This window comes from Oncorhynchus kisutch, linkage group LG28, assembly GCF_002021735.2.
Source record: "Oncorhynchus kisutch isolate 150728-3 linkage group LG28, Okis_V2, whole genome shotgun sequence".
Classification (NCBI taxonomy): domain Eukaryota; kingdom Metazoa; phylum Chordata; class Actinopteri; order Salmoniformes; family Salmonidae; genus Oncorhynchus; species Oncorhynchus kisutch.
The window spans coordinates 7,021,569-7,042,382 of record NC_034201.2 but is presented as its reverse complement, the minus strand read 5'-3'; the positions used below and the strand labels follow the sequence as shown (position 1 = coordinate 7,042,382).

The window sequence follows — 20,814 nt, the reverse complement described above, 5'->3', positions numbered from 1 at the left end:
AGTGTGTGTGCAACTCAATATTAGGTGTTCATAATGTTTGATACACTCAGTGTATACAGTACATGAGCATTCTAACTATTCAGCCCCAACTTTTACCATTCAATGACTTGAAAAGGAATAGGAAATATGTAAACATTTATTGACAGTAAGAAGGTTTGTCTCTAGTGTTAAGATCAAATGCATACAATATCACTGTAATTCACAAGGCATTGTGGTGTGAAAAAAAACATAATCTCCAAAGCATAATACGCAAGATACTGCCATCTTGTGTCATAATTTCACAACATTTAATTTCTTCTTCAGGACCAGCCATGGGAAGTCTCATTTGTGTTGTAGGTACAACAACTGATTTTTATAAGTATAAGATAGCATAGAAATGCAAACAATTATTTGTACATATTTTGAATATCCCTGTAAATCTGTGTTACACCATTGTACTTATTCAAACGCATTGATTGATTTAGTAACCAAGACTGCATATGATCCTAATTCAGGACTGAATATTCTGTTTCCCTGGAGCCTGTAATCCCAGTGTCCCCAGTGTCAGGAGAGCCGTCTGGTCTGGACGACCCAGTCAGTGAACTGGGAGACCAGGGCGTACACACCAGGGTGCTGGGGGCGGCCACACCCCACACCAAAAGAAATCACGCCAACCTGCACCCAGTGGCCATCCTCCTCACACATGAGAGGACCTCCAGAGTCCCCCTAAAACAAAAGGAAGACACAGTCAGTGGACATAATTCTCGCACACTGTACATGGATACTACTAACTGTGGATGGTATTGTGTACAGCTGGCATTGTACTGTACAATACACAAATACCCAAACTTTACTATCCAGTGCTGCCTTGGAGGCAGTATACCATCTTTTGCTGCACTGGGACAGTATACTATCTGAATGTTTTCCTGGTGCAGTTCTTTCACAGACATGTAGCGTGTTCTGCCCACAGAGGGTTATGACCATTGAAATCCATATACCTGGCAGGAGTCCACTCCCCCCTCAGAGTAGCCGGCACACACCATCCTTGCTGTAATGTTGTACTCAGGTAGCAGCTTCTGACACTCAGAGCGGCTCACCAGGGGCAGCACTGCCTGCTGCAGCACATTAGCTGATGTGCCTGGACGGAATATCAACATTTACAGGCACATACATCAATTATAATGATCCATTTCAATTGTATAGCGCTTTTCATCAACCACATCCTCAGATTAACCTGTTAATGACATCGTGAACTAACTCAGGAGGCTGAAGAAATTTGGCTTGACACCTAAAACCCTCACAAACTTTTACAATTGAGAGCATCCTGTCGGGCTGTATCACCACCTGGTACGGCAACTGCACCACCCGCGACCGCAGGGCTCTCCAGAGGGTGGTTCGGTCTGCCCAACGCATCATCAGGGGCAAACTACCTGCCCTCCAAGGACAGCTACAGCACCCGATGTCACAGGAAGGCCAAAAAGATCATCAAGGACAACAACCACCCGAGCAACTGCCTGTTCATCCCGCTATCATCCAGAAGGCGAGGTCAGTACAGGTGCATCAAAGCTGGGACCAAGAGGCTGAAAAACAGCTTCTATCGCAAGGCCATCATACTGTTAAATAGCCATCCCTAGCATATTAAAGGCTGCTGTCCTATACATTGACTTGAGATCACTGGCCACTTTAATAATTGGAACACTAGTCACTTTAATAATAATGTTCACATATTTTCCATTACATCTCATATGTATATACTGTGTTCTGTCCTATTCTACTGTATCTTACTCTATGCCGCTCTGACATTGCTCGTACAAATATTTATATATTCTTAATTCCATTCCTTTACTTTAGATTGAGTGTATTTTTACACATTACTTGTTAGATATTACTGCACTGTTGGAGCGGGAAACACAAGCATTTCGCTACACCCGCAATAACATCTGCTAAACACGTGTATGTGACAAATCAAATTTGATTTGATTTGATTGAGTGACACCAAAGTCCTAACCTTGCTCTACTTCTGCTCCCCAGCCTGTAATGAAACACTTCATCCCAGCCTCAAACTGCTGGCCACTTCCTGGCAGACAGATGGGTTGAATGTTATCTGTAAAAGAAGGACCTGTGTCAATATGATATCCTGTTTGTGTGGATCTGTGTGAAGATTAAATCATGTGTGTGTGGATCTGTGTGTATATTAAATCCTGTGTGTGTGGATCTGTGTGAATATGTGAGGTACATCTACTTAATAATCTACTTAATAATCCACTTTATATGAACACAACATGACATGGCCCCTTGTGCTCAGTGCCAATCTGACATAAGGCCAAACTCTCAGGCTATGTAGAGCAGAGGGGTGTTTGATTGCACACCTGTGAAGTTGACATTTGTTTGAAGGTGCATCATTGCGATGTCAGCATCCTTGGTCCTTCTGTTGTAGTGTTTGTTCATGATGATGTGGTCAACCTTTCGGGTCTGTGATGGGAGGACATCTACACTGTCCTGGGAGTGAAGGCCCAAAACTGCCTCCCAGTTGGAAAGGTGAATATTTTTCCTGCAGGATAAAAAGACAGCCGTCAACGTAGACATGGGCTGTGAAACTCCAAACGTATGGACCAGAAAAACAATGGCAGAGCTACTCTGTACTCAAATAGGTCAAACTCAGTTGAGGGTAAATGCACAGAAACATGTGACATGTTGTGTGCAGAGAAAGGTGAGGCTCAGGTGTATACACAGTGTATATTTACAGTGCACACAAAGTAAAGGTGAATACGGGAGCATAAACAAACAGTATAAATGCAGAGGAGGATTCCTCACCCATAAACGCAGTGTGCAGCGGTGACCAACCACTCGTTGTCAATCAGAGTAGCTCCACACACATGGCGGCCCCTAAAGTACAGCGACACCATCCATGGCCACGCCCCCTTACGAGAGTCTGTCCCTCCCACCACTCTGACAGTTCGACTCTCCTCCGACTCCTCCTCTCCTTTCTCCTCCCTCCTTCGTTCAGTGGACCCACTTCGATCCATCTTCTGGGAGACCATACGGACGCCACACGCTAAAATGCACAGTATAGTGTTTTTGAGTGTATTTTGTTCAGTTGTCAATACGTGTCAATGTCTATATGTGAATGAGGACTTACAGTATGTATCATGTTACTATGTTGATGCTTTACGCTTTTCATACTCACGTTGGTTGTCACATTCCAAAGATATAACCTTTTCACCCGTACATTTTTCACTATGGGAAATAGAAGCAAACAAGTTGGATGCTTGTATGACTGTTGAATCAAAGTTGAATTATTAGAGGCAGGTAGCCTAGCGGTTAAGAGGGTTGGGTCAGTAACCGAAAGGTTGGATTTCCTCAATTCCCGAGCCGACTACGTGAAAAATCGGTCGATGTGCCCTTGAGCAAGGCACTTAATTGCTCCTGTAAGTAGCTCTGAGCGTCTGCTAAATTACCTATTTGAAAAAAATGTAAATTAAAGCTGAGTGTTGAATGTAGTGTACCTGGGGGTCAGGTCCAGGGTACCGTTGGCTGCTACACTCACGGTGGTGAAGGGAGAGTCTTTCTCTGTGGACGGTATGAGGAGGGCACTTCCTGATCTAGAGTACATGTTAACACAGTGACTGACTCCCTGTCCTTCACTCTGTCAAACATACAAAGAAGGACTGTTTCTCTCTCACACACACACACACACACACACACACACACACACACACACACACACACACACACACACACACACACACACACACACACACACACACACACACACAGCAGAGGTCTCACCTGTAGCCCAGGTAACGACACATGAAGTGGGAGAGCTGAGAGTTCCAGTGTTGACCACAGGTTGTGTACCGGGTGGTCTGGACCTGAAGCTGCAGATGTCTGACACTCGTACTGTCCACTGATACCTGATGCACTAAAACGCATAGAATCATGGAGAACCACTTTACCAGTCTTTTGGCCCATGTGACTTTTACTGGCATGAATTGCTGTATGAGTGTGAACAGGGTCACAGCTTCATTTGTTTTACTCACCACAGTCAGCTTCGTCTGAGGAGTCAGCGCAGTCTGGTTGGCCGTTACACACACTGACATTGGAGATACATTCTCCAGACTGACACCGATATTGCCCAGTGACACAAGGCTCTGGAATTTGAAATGACAAAGGCAGTTTGGTTACTTGGCTATTGAAGAACAAAGAGTACATCCGGTAAGGTTCATTCAGAACTACTAATTTTGGACTTTAGAATGTTGAATTGGTTACTTAATATAAAATCTTACTTGGCATGCCCAGTGCTAATCCAGATGTGAAGTTGGCACGGAACCCTCTGCCGTACCCTGTACTGTCCGTAAAGAATAACACTGTGATCTGATTGGCTGTGGAGATCACATCTGGAAAGGTAGCATCAGTACCAGTGAAGACACCTGACAAAAAAACACTCATCAATTCACCACAGTAAACCTCATCTGCATATTCAATAACAACTAACAGTGTCATGGTAACATGACAGAGGCTCGTGTAGGAAGGACGTCACAGTAAGAGGAGGGTCAGAGACTCACCCAGCAGTTCAGACTGTGGCCCCGCCCCATCCCGCACCTCCACCATGTCATAGGTCGACTCAACGTCAAAATCCAGGAAGTGAAGCAGGATGTTCCATCCTTCCCTGGCATGAAGAGTCCACAAACCTTTCCCAGGATAAACAGATGTATGAACACCACATTTCAACCAATTAGAATTTTTTTTTCAACAAAAAACAAAGTTCGTACAAGAAGCCTTGTTTCCATAGGAGTGTGGGTAGTTGGGGGAGCTGAATGTAGAGTTGGGTTCCCAGAGGTCAAAAGGTCCTCCACAGTCAGCTGAGAAAGAGGAAGGAATACACGCTTTAGATGCTACCATGGAAACCAAGGACACATGACATTAACGGACACAGAACAGTGATTGTCAGGTGAGAGAGGGCGAGTTGGTGACTCAGTGGTAGTGGATGAGTGTGCTGGTTAACGTTGATGGGGTGTTTCTGTTCGGAATGGACGGCCTGTGTCAAAGTGTTCCATGCGAAGACCATGTGGTTAACAGTAACATACGAGGTATTGGAGGTGGTGTTGTAGGGGTGGGAACCATTGTTGGGTCTGGTGGGTCCGCCCCACAGGGACCATTTGTCAGACTAATGTCATCCAGGGCGATGTCATTCTTCATACCCCCCTTCTTCTGAGCCTCAAAAACCACCTGGAGAAGAACATCGCAGCGAAGAGACAGATCCTTATAGAAAGACAGAAAGACATGCACAGCCAAGTATAACAACGTGGCAATTACACAATGTGGGATTCAGAGCGCTCTGACCGTCGCATCAGCTGTGCTGTTCAGGGTGACCTGGCCAAAGTTCCAGTTATCTCCATAGTTCCCCTCCTTCTGGAAGACCACAATGACTGAAGCTTCTCTGACCAAAGAAGTTGACCGTCTCTCTACCAACACCCTCAGCCGATGCACATTCTCTCCATACATGTGGTACCTGGAGCAACAAGTAGCATAAATACACATCTGGTGAGAGGCTATGTGTTTAGAGATGGATATCCACAGACAGTACATGAATAGAGGGAGAGAGGGTCACTTACCAGAACTTCAGACACATTGGTTCTTTTGAATGAGCTAATCGGAGGCTGCGGATCTTGAAGTTCTTCTCCCACTGGCCAGGGCTTCCCGGTGTGACAATGTAGTAGCCTGTTTCGTCAGAACACAATAACAGTCACAGAACAGAAACAGACTGCAGCATTGCGACTTCGACATGAAATCATAAAGTCTCAGCTAAGTAAAGTAATGTCTTGTCACATAATGACACACCTGATTGGTTACCAAATGTATGGTCAAAGTTTGGGCCTGTGAAAGGGGGGAATGTTGGGGTATTGGTGCGTATCCAGTCCCCTTCATCCTCAGGCTCCTGCCTCCAGAAACACAGGCCCTCCTCAAAGGAGCAGCTCAGCCTCTCCTCATCTGAGAGGACAGAGAGGAACACTGTCACGGCCATTTCACAGAGACCCAAATCATATTGCAATCTTCCTTCTAGTTTGTTCTGATAACTTCAAAGGAAATCTTTTAGGCAGGGTTTCCCAAACTCGGTCCTCTGGACCCCAAGGGACTACACAGCTGATTCAAATAATAAACTAATCATCAAGCTTTGATCATTTGAATCAGCTGTGTAGTGTTAGTGCAAGAACCAAAACGTGCACCCCTTAGGGTCCCGAGGACCGAGTTTGGGATACGCTGCTTTAAGTTTACTAGAGAGGTTGCTGATGTCTTCTGCTGAGTAGGTGGCGTTAAATCCTTGGAAATTGTTGTAATCGTCAGACGAGAACTCAACAGTGGCCTTGTCAGACAGCAGCCACACAGTGCCTGGGGAACGGCCTGACAGCAGGTCTGAAACACAGACATAGTGGGTGGTAGGTGGGCTATTACTGTAGTTTATATAGATATTTTGCTGAATAGAAATTAGTACATATTTGCTCAGGAGTGTTATATACTTACATGTCAGATTTTTCCCCTGTCCTGTGCCCTCATACAGACTGAGAGTATCAATCTCTTCTTCTGTGTCGAATGAGTGGAAATTCATCTTTATGGCCAGTCCTTTCTGAACTCTAAAAATAACAAATATACAGTACCATTCAAAAGTTTGGACACACCTACTCATTCAAGGGATTTTTCTTTATTTTTACTATTTGCTACATTGTAGAATAATAGTGAAGACATCAAAACTATGAAATAACATGTAGTAACCCCACACCATCACACCTCCTCCTCCATGCTTTACAGTGATGATCATCCGTTCAGCTACTCTGCATCTAGTCGGTTAACAGTGGGTTAACTGCCTGTTCAGGGCAGAACGACAGATTTGTACCTTGTCAGCTCGGGGATTTGAACTTGCAACCTTCCGGTTACTAGTCCAATGCTCTAACCACTAGGCTACCCTGCCACCCATGGAAAAAACAAGAAGGCAAAAGGGTGGCTACTTTGAAGAATCTCAAATATAAAATATATATGTAACAACTTTTTGGGTTACGACATGATTCCATACGTGTTATTTCATAGTTTTGATGTCTTCACTATTATTCTACAATGTAGAAAATAGCAAAAATAAAGAAAAACCGTAGAATGAGTAGGTGTGTCCAAACTTTTGACTGGTACTGTGTATATATATATATATATATTTAAATTAAGGTAGCACAAAAAGTAGAGAGGTAGCACTGGTATGTCAGGTAAAAGTATATGAAAGTGAGTAGTGTGTAGTTAGTGTGAGAAGCAGGACTACCGTATGACCCAGCGGCAAATCATGCCATTGTTGTAGGGGAGAGGGAAGTTTTCAGAATGGAAGGAGCCCGTAGGACCAAGAAGAAGGAATTGGCCATCGCACTTTGTTGCTATGAAAATATGAGAGATATCCACACAGTTCAAGTCTGTTATGCTACCAATGCACTCATGACCACATTACCAGACCCCACATTATGAGTTGACATGGCATTCTTGTTACTCTGTACCATCTATACAGTCAAGAACAATGTTTCTCCACTTCGTTATTAATCGTCCACCAGCCGGATCTCACCTAGAGGGTTCAAAATGGAACCCCAAAAAGGGTTCTACCTGGAACCAAAAAGGGTTATCCTATGGGGACAGCCGAAGAACCCTTTTGGAATTATTTTTCTCTAAGAGTGTAGGGACGAGGTTACGAGGCCTCCATAATCATCAAAGACTGAGTCTCAAACACTCACCACAGAGAGTATGGTTTTCATCTGAGCCATCAGGACAATTGTCTACTCCATCACAAAACTGCATGGTGGCCACACATGTAGTGCCGTCCCCACAGGCCATATGATAAGGTGGGCATTTCCCTGTGGACATGAATCATCATTCGCCATCATCAATGAAATGTACAAACATTTTTTTAAATGGTACTGGTACAGTACGACTAATCTACTGTAAGTGTTTCCTATCGATTCCGTTCTCACCTGAAGAAGATGTAGTGGAAAGATGAGGTGTAGTGGTCAATTTGGTTGAAGAGGTCGGCTGGTATGTAGTTAGGTCCTCTTTCACTAAACAGAAACATCATATAGGTTCAAATTCTCAAAGCTGCATTTCAGACAAGTCTTCTGGATGAGTAACGTGGTAATAGATCTAGATCCCATTTTCTTCCCAATACTATGATCATGTATCGGTATGTATAAGGTGTGTTTTACACCTACAGTACATACGGAAAGTATTCTGACAATAGCATCCAGGTCACAGGTATACAGTAAATCTGAAAAGTATTTAGACCCCTTTATTTTTTCCCACATTTTGTTACTTTACAGCCTTATTCTAAAATGGATCAAATAAATCATTTCCCACATCATTCTACACACAATACCCCATAATGACAAAGTGAAAACAGGTTTTTAGAAATGTTCGCAAATGTATTAAAACTAGAAGACAGAAATACCTACATTTACATAAGTATTCAGACCCTTTGCTATGAGACTTGAAAAATTGAGCTCAGATGCATCCTGTTTCCATTGATCATCCTTGAGATGATTTGAGGCCACCTGTGGTTAATTCAATTGATTGGGCATGACTTAGAAAGTCTATATAAGGTCCCACTGTTGACAGTGAATGTCCGAGCAAAAGCCAAGCCATGAGGTCGAAGGACTTGTCCATAGAGCTCCGAGACAGGATTGTGTCGAGGCACAGATCTGGGGAAAGGGACCAAATAAATTATGCAGCATTGAAGGTCCCCAAGGACACGGTGGCCTCCATAACTCTTAAATGGAAGAAGTTTGGAACCACCAAGACTCTTCATAGATCTGGCCTCCCGGCCAAACTGAGCAATCGAGGGAGAAGGGCCTGGTCAGGGAGTTGACCAAGAACCCGATGGTCACTTTGACAGAGCTCTAGAGTTCCTCTGTGGAGATGGGAGAACCTTCCAGAAGGACAACCTTCTCCGCAGCACTCCACCAATCAGGCCTTTATGGTAGAGTAGCCAGACGGAATCCACTCCTCAGTAAAAGGTATATGACAGCCCACTTGGTGTTTGCCAAAAGGCACCTAAAGACTCTCAGACCATTAGACACAATATTCTCTGGTTTGATGAAACCAAGTGTCACGCCCTGGCCATAGAGAGGCTTTTATTCTCTATTTTGGTTAGGCCAGGGTGTGACTAGGGTGGGCATTCTATGTTCATTTTCTATGTTTTGTATTTCTTTTTTGTTTGGCCTGTGTGATTCTCAATCAGGGGCAGTCTATCGTTGTCTCTGATTGAGAACCATACTTAGGTAGCTTTTTCCTACTGGGTTTTTGTGGGTAGTTGTTTTCTGTTTTTGTGTCTACACCAGACAGAACTGTTTTGGTTATTCCCTTTGTTATTTTTGTATTTAGTGTTCCGTGTCATAAAATAACATGAACACGTACCACGCTGCGCTTTGGTCCTCACCTTCTTCCACCAAAAGCCGTTACACCAAGATTGAACTCTTTGGCCAGAATGCCAAGCGTCACGTCTGGAGGAAATCTGGCACCATCCCTACGGTGAAGCATGGTGGTGGAAGAATCATGCTGTGGGGATGTTAATCAGCGGCAGGCAATGGAGGACTAGCCAGGATCAAGGGAAAGATCAACGGTGCAAAGTACAGAGAGATCCTTCATGAAGAACTGCTCCAGAGCGCTGAGGACCTCAAATTTGGGTGAAAGTTCACCTTCCAACAGGAAAACGACCCTAAGCACACAACCAAGACAATGCAGGAGTGGCTTCGGGACAAGTCTCTAAATGTCCTTGAGTGGCCCAGCCAGAGCTTGGACTTGAACCCGATCGAACATCACTGGAGAGACCTGAAAATAGCTGTGCAGTGAAACTCCCCATCCAACCTGACAAAGCTTGAGAGGATCTGCAGACAATGGAAGAAACTCCCCAAATACAAGTGTGCCAAGCTTGTAGCGTCTACCCAAGATGACTCGAGGCTGTAATTGCTGCCCAAGGTGCTTCAACAAAGTACTGAGTAAAGTGTGTGAATACTTATGTAAATGTGATATTTCAGTTGTTTTTAATACATTTGCAATAAACTATTGTGGAAGGACCACCAGAGGGCAGGCTGGGCTCATGGATAGTAGCCCAACAAGGCATGGGAGACAAGGTAACCAGAGGCAATTAAGCACAGCTGACGGTACTAATGACATACTCTCCTTCCCCTATAAGAGAGAGAATGGAACCAGCAGAGAAGGGGGGGAAACTATCTCTGGAAGATGGCCACCGAGAGAGAGGAGCTATACATGAAGAACCACTAAGACGGTGACAATCCCGTGACTTTTTGTTGTAGTTTAAAGATAATCCTATTGTGTTCCTGTTTCATCTGGAGAAGAAGATGTATGTTTTTTTCCTTAGAAGATTTTCATTGATTATGTTGGAGTGTTTGTGTTGACCAAATGCCCTCAATAGAGAACTGTGTTCAATCAAGAAAACCTACTCCTGACTCGTTTATTCCACCTTCCCGCTTTAGAGTGACACCCAATTACTTGGTCCGCTCACATTGGTGGAGAATGCGGGTATTAGGTGGACGAGTGACACAAGGATAAGTGAGTAAATCAAGATTCTTCCAGTAGACCCGGAGGAACCATTCAAGAACGATGGATAACGCCCTACTACAACAGTTGATCACGGCACAGCAGACAACCATAGAACTCCTGCAACAACAGCTGAGCCGACGAGAAGAACCTAGAGTTAAGCCAAGAGCGGCTGCTCACGCCATCTTACCTCGTCTCTCCAAGGAGGATGATATTGAGGCCTTCCTCATGACCTTCGAAAGGACGGCCACCTTGGAAGAGTGGTCGCCCACAGAATGGGCGAGCAAATTAGCCCCTCTTTTGACCGGGGTGGCTCAGGAAGCCTATTTTGACCTGGATTCCCGCGAAGCTGAGGACTATGGGCGACTAAAAACCGAGATCCTGTCCCGGTACCAGCTGACTGCCAGAGATAGGGCTGTAAAGTTCCATCAATGGACCTATACAGCTGATCAACCCGTCCGTGCCCAGATCTTCGCATTAATACGACTGACGAAACAGTGGCTAGAACCTGGAAAGGGAGTAGGACATGTGATAGAGACTCTCGTAGTGGACAAGATATTGAGAGAATTGCCCAGTGACTTAAAAAGGGTTGTGGGGCAAGCCAACCCGTTGTCAGCCGACGACATAGCCCAGGCGGTGGAAACATATCGGTCTACAGGGGAGTTGTTAAAAAGTGACAAGGAGGAACGGAAGGAGTCTTCCAATCCCGTACCACGACTCACCCCGGCGCACCCGCCACCGAAACGTCCAAGCCCCCCCCGGAGGTGGGAGAAGTCAGCCACCACACAGCAGGGTCGGTGTTATAAATGTCAGTCTCCCAACCATTATGCCCCACAATGTCCTAGCAAGGATGAGCCCATGGTCACGGAGTCATCACTGCCTACCCCCACACATCCCGTTTTGAGGGGGCAGGATCAACACTGTTGGTTAGCAGAGATAGCCCCAGCCTCAGAGATTCCGGTGCGAGTCGAAGGACAAGATGTGGTAGCTATTCTCGACTCGGGAAGCATGGTTACGTTAGTAGAGGAGCGGATGGTGACCTCCGCAACACTGTTACCAGACAAAGTAGCCGTATCCTGTATCCATGGAGACACCCACTATTACCCCACTGTGAATCTGCCTATTCTCACTCCAAAAGGAAGGTGTACAGTCAGGGCAGGGAAAGTGCCCCAGCTGAAGGTGCCATTATTGATCGGGAGAGACTGTCCCCTATATAAGGAGCTTCGGCAGATGATGTTATGCACGGGAAGAAGGGGGACAGGAAAGAAGAGAAAATCCAAGCCCGAGGTAGTAGTCCTACAAGGAGACGTAGCCGCGTCCTCGTCCTCTGCAGCAGAGGAAGAAATAGCGACCCAACGTTTACGACAGATATTCCAGGAAACCACTGATGAAGACACATGTGAAGGGTTATACACAACGCAGGAAGGAAGGAGCAACCAGGCGCTAAGGGATATATTTGAAGCTCCATCCGAGGAGGGAACCTGGAAGGGATTCTCCTCGGTCACCCCTGATGGGGATATGGAACATCCTCCACATCCCTCTACCGAGGTCGACCTGCACCAGGAATTAAAGGGACAGTTCGGCACCTCGCAGCATAGAGACCCAGACCTAAAGGAGGCCATGAGGAAGGTGAAGGTGATCGACGGGAGGAACGTCGACGGATCAGGTGAGCCCCCTCTTCCTTACTATGCAATCAGGCGGGGGGTCTCTTATACTGGGTCGTACGACGAAGGGGGGAAAACCAGGAATTACTAATGGTGCCTAGGCCATACAGGGATACAGTTCTACAGTTAGCCCATTCCCACGTCCTAGGAGGACACCTGGCACGAGACAAGACTATTGACAGAATCATGCAGAGATTCTATTGGCCCCGGGTCACCCGGGATGTGGCCAGGTATTGTAGGACGTGTGATCAATGTCAACGTACAGCCCCACGGCCACACCTGCGTAACCCTTTGATTCCTCTCCCCATCATAGAGACTCCCTTTGAACGCATAGCTATGGACCTCGTAGGGCCCCTCCCAAAATCCGCCAGAGGACACGAGTACATCCTAGTGGTTATAGATTACGCTACCAAGTTCCCGGAGGCCATACCCCTGCGTAACATGTCGTCAAAGGGAATTGCCAAGGAGCTATTCCTGATGTTCTCTCGTGTGGGCCTCCCCAAGACTATCTTAACCGATCAAGGAACCCCGTTCATGTCCCGGTTGATGAAGGACTTGTGTCGGTTATATCAGGTTCAACAGATACGTACAAGCATATTCCACCCTCAAACAGACGGGTTGTGTGAACGCTTGAACAAAACGATTAAAAGCATGTTGAGAAGAGTGGTGTCCCGAGACGGGAAAAACTGGGACATGCTTCTCCCACACTTAATGTTTGCCCTGCGAGAAGTACCCCAGGCATCCACTGGATTCTCTCCGTTTGAATTGCTCTATGGCAGACCCTGTCGAGGAATCCTCGACTTAGCCAAGGAGACCTGGGAGACCCAACCATGTCCCTTTCGATCCACAATAGAACACGTTACCCTGATGAGAGACCGCCTGTCAGCAGTGTGGCCCATAGTCAAGGAGCATATGGAGAAGGCCCAAAGGACCCAAGGCCAGGCCTATGATAAGTCCGCGACCCCCCGTGAGTTCACCGTGGGAGAGAAAGTGATGGTGCTTGTGCCCACGGCCGAACATCGCTTGCTGGCGCAGTGGAGGGGGCCCTACGAGGTAATGAAAAGGGTCTCACCGGTCAATTACCTCATCAAGCAACCTGACAGGAGGAAGAAGGTCCAACTCTATCACATAAACCTGCTGAAGACGTACCATGGACGAGAGGAGGAGGTGGCTTTGATGGCCCTGGAGGGCAAAGGAAAAGAGGAGACTCTACCACAGGTGCGCCGTGGCCAAACTCTCATACCGGAGCAGTCAAGACAGCTAGACAAGCTGATTATGAACTTCGGTCGAATATTCTCTCCATTCCCAGGACAAACAGATGTCCTGTTCCACCATATCCACACGGAACCCGGCAAGAAGGTGCATATCCGCCCTTACAGGATTCCTGAGGCTCGCCGAGTCATCGCTAAGAAAGAGGTGAGGGAGATGTTGAGGATGGGCGTGATCGAGCCCTCGACGAGTGAGTGGTCCAGTCCCATAGTCCTGGTCCCCAAGTCCGATGGTAGTATGAGACTCTGCAACGACTTTAGGGGCGTGAATGCCATCTCTACATTCGATGCGTATCCCATGCCCCGTGTGGATGAACTCTTGGAGCGCTTAGGAAAGGCCAAGTTCATCACTACCCTGGATTTGACAAAGGGATATTGGCAAGTGCCGGTGGCTCCGGAGGATCGCCCAAAGACTGCCTTCGCCACCCCAGAGGGGCTTTTCCAGTATGTGAGGATGCCCTTCGGACTGCACGGTGCCGCTGCAACTTTCCAACGCCTCATGGATGCCATTCTACGGCCCCATCAAGAGTATGCAGCGGCGTACATAGACGATGTGGTCATCCACAGCGAGGACTGGGATAGTCACCTCCTGCGATTACGGGCGGTGCTCGTGAGTTTGGAAGCCACCGGGTTGACAGCCAATCCAAATAAATGCTGCCTGGGCCTGTCCGAAGCGGAATACCTGGGGTACACCGTGGGGAATGGGAAAATACGCCCACAGGCAGAGAAGACCAGGGCAATTCGTGACTGGCCTCGACCCCGGACCAAGCGAGACTTTCGGGCCTTCTTAGGGATAACAGGATATTATCGCAGTTTTATCCCGGGATATGCAACCATTGCCAACCCCCTCACAAACCTCATCAGGAAAAACCTGCCAAACCAGGTAGAGTGGAAAGACGAGACGGAAGAGGCCTTTCAATTGCTAAAAGATGGCCTGTGTTCTGATCCCGTTCTACAGGCTCCGGACTTCTCACAAGAGTTCATTGTGCAGGTCGATGCCTCGGATACAGGGCTCGGGGCCATACTAGCTCAGGGTAAAGGTGAAGCAGAGAAGCCGATTCTCTTCATTAGTAGGAAGCTCAGCGATCGGGAACAGAGGTATGCGACCGTAGAGAAAGAGGCCTTAGCCATCAAGTGGGCCCTCGATTATCTCCGGTACTACCTACTGGGTCGGAGGTTTGCATTAGTTACTGACCATGCGCCCCTCACGTGGATGGCTGGTAAGAGAAACAATAACAACAGAATAGCCAGATGGTTTTTGTCTTTACAACCGTTCTCTTTCCATGTCATCCACAGGGCCGGATCGAGGAACGGGAATGCAGACGCGCTGTCCCGACGCGACCAAGACGGTGCGTCTGGCGCCCGACCCTCCGGTTCGGTCCTGGGGGGGAAGGTATGTGGAAGGACCACCAGAGGGCAGGCTGGGCTCATGGATAGTAGCCCAACAAGGCATGGGAGACAAGGTAACCAGAGGCAATTAAGCACAGCTGACGGTACTAATGACATACTCTCCTTCCCCTATAAGAGAGAGAATGGAACCAGCAGAGAAGGGGGGGAAACTATCTCTGGAAGATGGCCACCGAGAGAGAGGAGCTATCCATGAAGAACCACTAAGACGGTGACAATCCCGTGACTTTTTGTTGTAGTTTAAAGATAATCCTATTGTGTTCCTGTTTCATCTGGAGAAGAAGATGTATGTTTTTTTCCTTAGAAGATTTTCATTGATTATGTTGGAGTGTTTGTGTTGACCAAATGCCCTCAATAGAGAACTGTGTTCAATCAAGAAAACCTACTCCTGACTCGTTTATTCCACCTTCCCGCTTTAGAGTGACACCCAATTACTTGGTCCGCTCACACTATAAAAAAAAAATCTAAAAACCTATTTTGGCTTTGTCATTATGGGGTATTGCGTGTAGATTGTTGAGGGGGAAAAAACTATTTAATCCATTTTAGAATAAGGCTGTAACGTAAGAAAATGTGGGAAAAAAATTAAGGGGTATAAATACTTTCCATATTTACTGTATACCTCTGACCTGGATGCTATTTTGGTTAACCACCAGGCCCCCAGTGCTCTGAAGCCCAGCCACCAGCTGCTGTTCTGCCTCCTTCACCTCCACACTCTGACGAAACTGCAGGTCAAAGTTCACCACCACACTGCCATTGCTGTCACATGGGGTGATTCATGGTCATAAAGGGTATAACGACATTGTCACTTTCAGTATATGTAACTATGCTATGAGGTTGTCATTTGTAAACATCATTACACACCTGAATACTCACCTGAATTCTAAAACTTCACAGGCCTTGAAGTCATTATTGAGGGAGCCACGGCCGTAAGCGTCAGATATCTGTGAGAGAATACAGTATTTATAATATAAGGCTAAAGTGTGTAGGACAGTGGACAGGAGAATGATACATGTGTGTATGGTATCCCGGCATACCAGATGCTCTGTGTCGAAGGCCAGGGACTTGAACTGCAGACTGCTCCTGTTTCTCAGCTTCTCAGTAAACACAGCCCCCCTCGTAATGACCAGCCTCCCACTGAACACAGACTCAGTCCCACCAAGACCACACTGGTCCACTGGGACAAACACACATACTGTCAGTGACTGACACTTGTCACTCCATACAAGACCAACAGATCAAAAACAAAACTATGGCAAATGGATATGTTTTACCCATAAGTTATGCACAGCATAGAGTATTACATTTGATTTCTATACAAACATACTGACCGTTTTAGTGACAGAAATGGGAGGAAAGAAAACAAAAGTCTGGAGTGTTTTTTCTTACGGTCAGTCTGCATGGCGAGCCAGGTGATGATGATGAGACTGACACACACCGCCAGCAGGGTCAGACACAGGACACTCAGCAGCACCTCCGTGGACGACCAACGTCGCTTCCCACGCCACATGGCTCCCTGACGTCCTCACACACTCACACGGTCTTCTTGTCCTTCAGCTGACACCTCACACAGACACCTCACACAGAATTCCCTGGGATTCAATCACTTTCTCTGTCATGAACTATCATAGGATTCTGCACTGCGGAGTGAGTCTCCAACTACGCCCTACGTTTTCTGTTGTATCTACAGCCTGCTTCTTTGACTCTCCGCCGAGGAGAATTTCTCTGAAGGGCGACTTATTCATGAGAGCTTAGCCCTTTATCTCTGTGAGGGGCAGCAGTAAACCTTTTATTGTGCAGTCACTGGAACAACAAAGTGTTAGCCAATCTATGCTGCATCACTGGTGATATCACTAATGAGTGTCCTTAATAACAAGAGCACTGAGAATGACAAAAGAAGTAAGTTGGTCTAAAGGATGGAGGTTGTCACAGTCCCTTCACTCTGAACCCATCTCAATCTGACCATTCGATCAGCATGTGATACAATGAAATAACAGAATACAACTTCCAAACGGACGATACTCCACACACATGTAGGGTGCACTGCGTATACCAAACATATACCCACCCCCTTTTGCCCTCGGAACAGCCTCAATTCTTCGGGGCATGGATTCTACATGGTGTCGAAAGCGTTCCACAGGGATCCTGGCCCATGTTGACTCCATGTTCCCACAGTTGTGTCAAGTTGGCCGGATGTCCTTTGGGTGGTGGACCATTCTTGATATATACAGGAAACTGTTGAGCGTGAAACACCCAGCAGCATTGCAGTTCTTGACACAAACCGGTGCGCCTGGCACCTACTACAGTACCATACCCCTGTTCAAAGGCACATACATATTTTGACTTGCCTGTTCACCCTCTGAATGGCACACATACACAATCCATGTCTCAATTGTCTCAAGGCTTAAAAATCCTTCTTTAACCTGTCTCCTCCCTGTCATCTACACTGACTGAAGTGGATTTAACAAGTGACATCAATAAGGGATCATACTGTAGATGGATTCACCTGGTCAGTCTGTCGTGGACAGAGCAGGTTTTCTTAATGTTTTGTACACTCAACATCCACGCACAAACTATCAAACACATACACACTACAAGAAAGGTATAGTTTATATTCTACATAATATCCATCGCTGAAACATAAATCCACTCCTGTCTTTTAAGTAGACTTTGAACACTGATATGTGAGTAAGCTATTAATGCCACCTTATCACTGAAGGTACCCTCTGATAGTAACCTCACTCTGTTGCCCTCTCTGACATGGAATTCCTTCTGGAACATCAGACAACATGCATCCTCATAGTAAATGACTAAGGCTCAGATATTGCCTAAGTCAGAGTTCGCTACTTATTTAATCTATGCGCTAAATTCAGCTTTCACTAAAGCTGTCAGAGTTCATACAGCATTGTTTATTACCAAAGCAATAAAATGAAGGAGAACTATACCAGAAGTCCTCCGTCATAAACATTACATCAGACCTAAGGTAATTATATCTAAGTAGATCAAAGGTGATTCTAGCTAAATAGAATATTTAGATAGAATTAAAGTATAATCGTGTGCAAGTATCAACACCAGATTTGTTTAAGCCCTATTCTAAATGAGCTACATGATGCAAGGTCAGCAAAAGGAATAGTTTCTGCTACTAGAAGTGACCATCATTCTTGAATCTACCTACACATCCAACTAAAAACAAAGCAACAGTAAACATCGTCCCCCACGAATGCAGCCCCCCTTGGCCCAGTTGAGATCGCATGTGACTATCACATTTCAGTTAATTACTATAGCTCCTGCCTTGGGCCAATCAGTGTAATTTTGTAAACGCCAGATCTCTATGGCAAGACACATCATTCACCCAAGTTTAGTCACAATCGGGCAAGTGCTGTCTGAGATATTGCGTGTAACCAACGTACTAACGGACGGAGACAGATCCACAGTCCCCTCCCCGATTTCATGGTGGGGACAATGAGAATGATGACAGTTATGCCTAATTCTGTCACAGTTAGAAGTGCTGCTCGCGTTCCAATAATCTATGGTAAAAATCACTTGAACTCATAAATCAAAATTGCCAAACATTTAAGTTCCTTTAGGAAATGTGCTATTTATTTGGTGTAAACACACCAGACGATGAAACAGAAAAACAGTCAGAGGCATATGAAACAAAACTGCGTAAACAGATATATACATATATTTGTACAGGAATATTCAAAGGAATACTGTGGGCTATATTTAAGAGCAGCCGGTCTTTAATGGTTGTATAGTGTTTGTGCATTTGTAAAGCTGAGAAAATGACCATCCTCACAACCACACAGCTTGTGGACATCTTAGTATATTAGCATATGCTACACGTTTAAACTTGATGACCAATGCTAATTGTTTATTTGAGTGTATGTGTTCACTTTTTGCATCTGTTCCTGTGCCTCTGCAGTCTGCTCTCCCTGCTTCGTCGGTGTTTGCGTAGCTTCGCAGTCTCCACTTCTCCTTGCTGAGCTGTCTGCCTCTTAGGCCCTTCACTTTGGTGAGCTGTCTGCTTGCTGGGCTGGGTAGAGCTGGGAGGCAGGGGGAGCAGGAGGGCCTGACCCTGGCTGGGACAGGGGGGTCGTGTAAGGGCCCATTGGGGATATCCTGGCATTGACCAGGGCAGCAGGGGGGCAATAGGGGGACACAAGGGTGACGGAGGGACATAGTAGTGAGGCTGGGGAGGGGTGATACTCAGAGGGTACTGCTCAGAAGGGTAGCCACGCACCTACAACACACAACAAAAAACTGCTAGTCAAGCACCTAATTTGTTTTACAAGGAAAGGAAAGGGGGATATCTAGTCAGTTGCACAACTGAATGCATTCAAAGTACTGAATGTTGAAAATATTGCCCTCTAATTCCCAGGGAGTCCTCACCATGTTGCTCCAGTGTAACTTGTCCTGGCAGGAGACGCTGCCATCAGCACGCCCTGTGAAGTGGAACACAGATGACTCTGGGAGGCCTACGTTCATACTAAGAAGAATAAACAGACGGTCAAGCATTAGATACAATCTGTTCATAACATTAGCCAAAACGAAGATGCTCGGATATGAAATGGTCTGGCCCGATTCACCTGGGTGTGTCATGTGAAGGGTCATCACGGTCATCCTCTGTGCCTTGAGGTCCAGATCCTCCATCCTGGTGGGAGCTACCTACAGGGGGGCAAGGGGGAGGGCCTAAAAACCACCACCCTACCTATCTACAAGGCACTAATATCCCTAAGTAGCTAAAACAACAGTTACTTTAAGAACACAACCTGCTTCATGTACAGAGCAAATTATGAATGAATAGGTTTTGGAAATGTCCTGATGCTAAATTGCTGCTCTGCAAACTTCATAAGTCCAAATGTGTGAGTTGAAAGCTGCAATTCTTAATGATGATACAAAACACTGGCCTACCGGTGCCGTACTGCAGCCTGATTTGACGGCCAAAGAGCCAAGTGCCATTCAGCAAGGCAATGGCATAGGGTACAGCTTCAGCATGCTTGTAATACACAAACCCATATGACCTTTGGCGACCCTCGCGGTCTCGGGCGATGGTGACCTTCTTCAGTGGCCCAGCCTGGTGGTATGAAACAAGGCACGATGTAAAAGTGAAACACCAGACACAGATAATGAATTATTTTTTACAGATAAGACATTATATTGCTGTGCAACTTCCTTTTTGTTGCATTTAACCTGTGGCCACCAACATTACTGGATGTGGCCTTATCCTGATTCTCAATCTTATCATCTCTGCATGTTTTTCACATTTAGTGTAAAAAGTGCTTTGGCTTGATAGAAATCAAACCAATGACACTACCGCATGAAACATAAGAGAAACGAATTTGGCCAACATGTATTTTAAATTGAAAACACAACTTAACTTCCGACAGAGAGAGCCAACTGCAAGACCTGCTTAGTTGGGTTGCAACCACTGTCACCAGGGGGTGTATTCATTATGCCAATTCTGTTGCAATCGTTTCTTAAACGGAAGAAAACAGAACGAAACGGTGAATGACATACCTCAATTTGTCGAATAGAAACTCTCGTTTTAGTTGCAACTGCTTGGACTAATGATTACACCCAGACAGGCAGACAGCTCAGCTGGAGTAAACGCTAGTGGTTTTATTTCACCCACACATCCATTGCCATTTATTTCGTCAAGTTTTTGAGCCTGTGGAAAATAGGAGCCTACCTGCAAAAATAGCTCGAAAATAATTTCCTCATTAGCTGAACTGCCTAAATTAGCCACAAAGACAGTTTTGTCTGCCTCTTTTTGGATCTGCATAATGGTCCTCGGAACCTGTTGAGTTCAATTTCACCAGCTCTGAAGACCCCTAACCTGCTGCTAGATCAAAATTACATTGATCGGCGTTTGCCGTAAAAAGGATGCCAATAACAGTACATTGCGACATCTGAGGTACACA

The 20,814-nt window shown here is 46.0% G+C and overlaps 2 protein-coding genes across 3 annotated transcripts; both read right to left on the bottom strand.

Moving 5' to 3' along the window:
- Positions 1 to 118: 118 nt before the first annotated feature.
- tmprss15 (transmembrane serine protease 15) lies at positions 119 to 16,635 on the bottom strand. 2 transcript variants are annotated; one of them, XM_031808419.1, is made up of 25 exons: positions 16,280 to 16,635; positions 15,928 to 16,067; positions 15,767 to 15,834; positions 15,513 to 15,649; positions 7,977 to 8,060; positions 7,740 to 7,859; positions 7,283 to 7,391; positions 6,502 to 6,611; positions 6,256 to 6,393; positions 5,821 to 5,970; positions 5,595 to 5,700; positions 5,323 to 5,491; positions 5,067 to 5,208; positions 4,752 to 4,841; positions 4,545 to 4,670; positions 4,266 to 4,409; positions 4,020 to 4,130; positions 3,769 to 3,901; positions 3,486 to 3,581; positions 3,167 to 3,216; positions 2,794 to 3,034; positions 2,349 to 2,530; positions 1,988 to 2,083; positions 978 to 1,117; positions 119 to 705 (listed from the first exon to the last, which is right to left on the bottom strand). In XM_031808419.1, exons 1-25 carry the CDS (start codon positions 16,398 to 16,400, stop codon positions 544 to 546), a joined length of 3,165 nt encoding a protein of 1,054 aa, XP_031664279.1. In that variant the 5' UTR covers positions 16,401 to 16,635; the 3' UTR covers positions 119 to 543. The 2 variants fall into 2 exon arrangements, with proteins under 2 accessions (XP_031664279.1, XP_031664281.1); XM_031808421.1 differs by lacking the exons at positions 15,513 to 15,649; positions 16,280 to 16,635 and having other exon boundaries at positions 15,928 to 15,947.
- A 1,833-nt stretch (positions 16,636 to 18,468) lies between these two features.
- On the bottom strand, positions 18,469 to 20,774 carry rbm11 (RNA binding motif protein 11). The gene is made up of 5 exons (XM_020464885.2): positions 20,583 to 20,774; positions 19,805 to 19,967; positions 19,480 to 19,558; positions 19,283 to 19,379; positions 18,469 to 19,133 (listed from the first exon to the last, which is right to left on the bottom strand). The coding sequence occupies exons 1-5, from the start codon at positions 20,673 to 20,675 to the stop codon at positions 18,783 to 18,785; spliced, it is 783 nt and encodes a 260-aa protein (XP_020320474.1). The 5' UTR covers positions 20,676 to 20,774; the 3' UTR covers positions 18,469 to 18,782.
- Between the last annotated feature and the right edge of the window lie 40 nt (positions 20,775 to 20,814).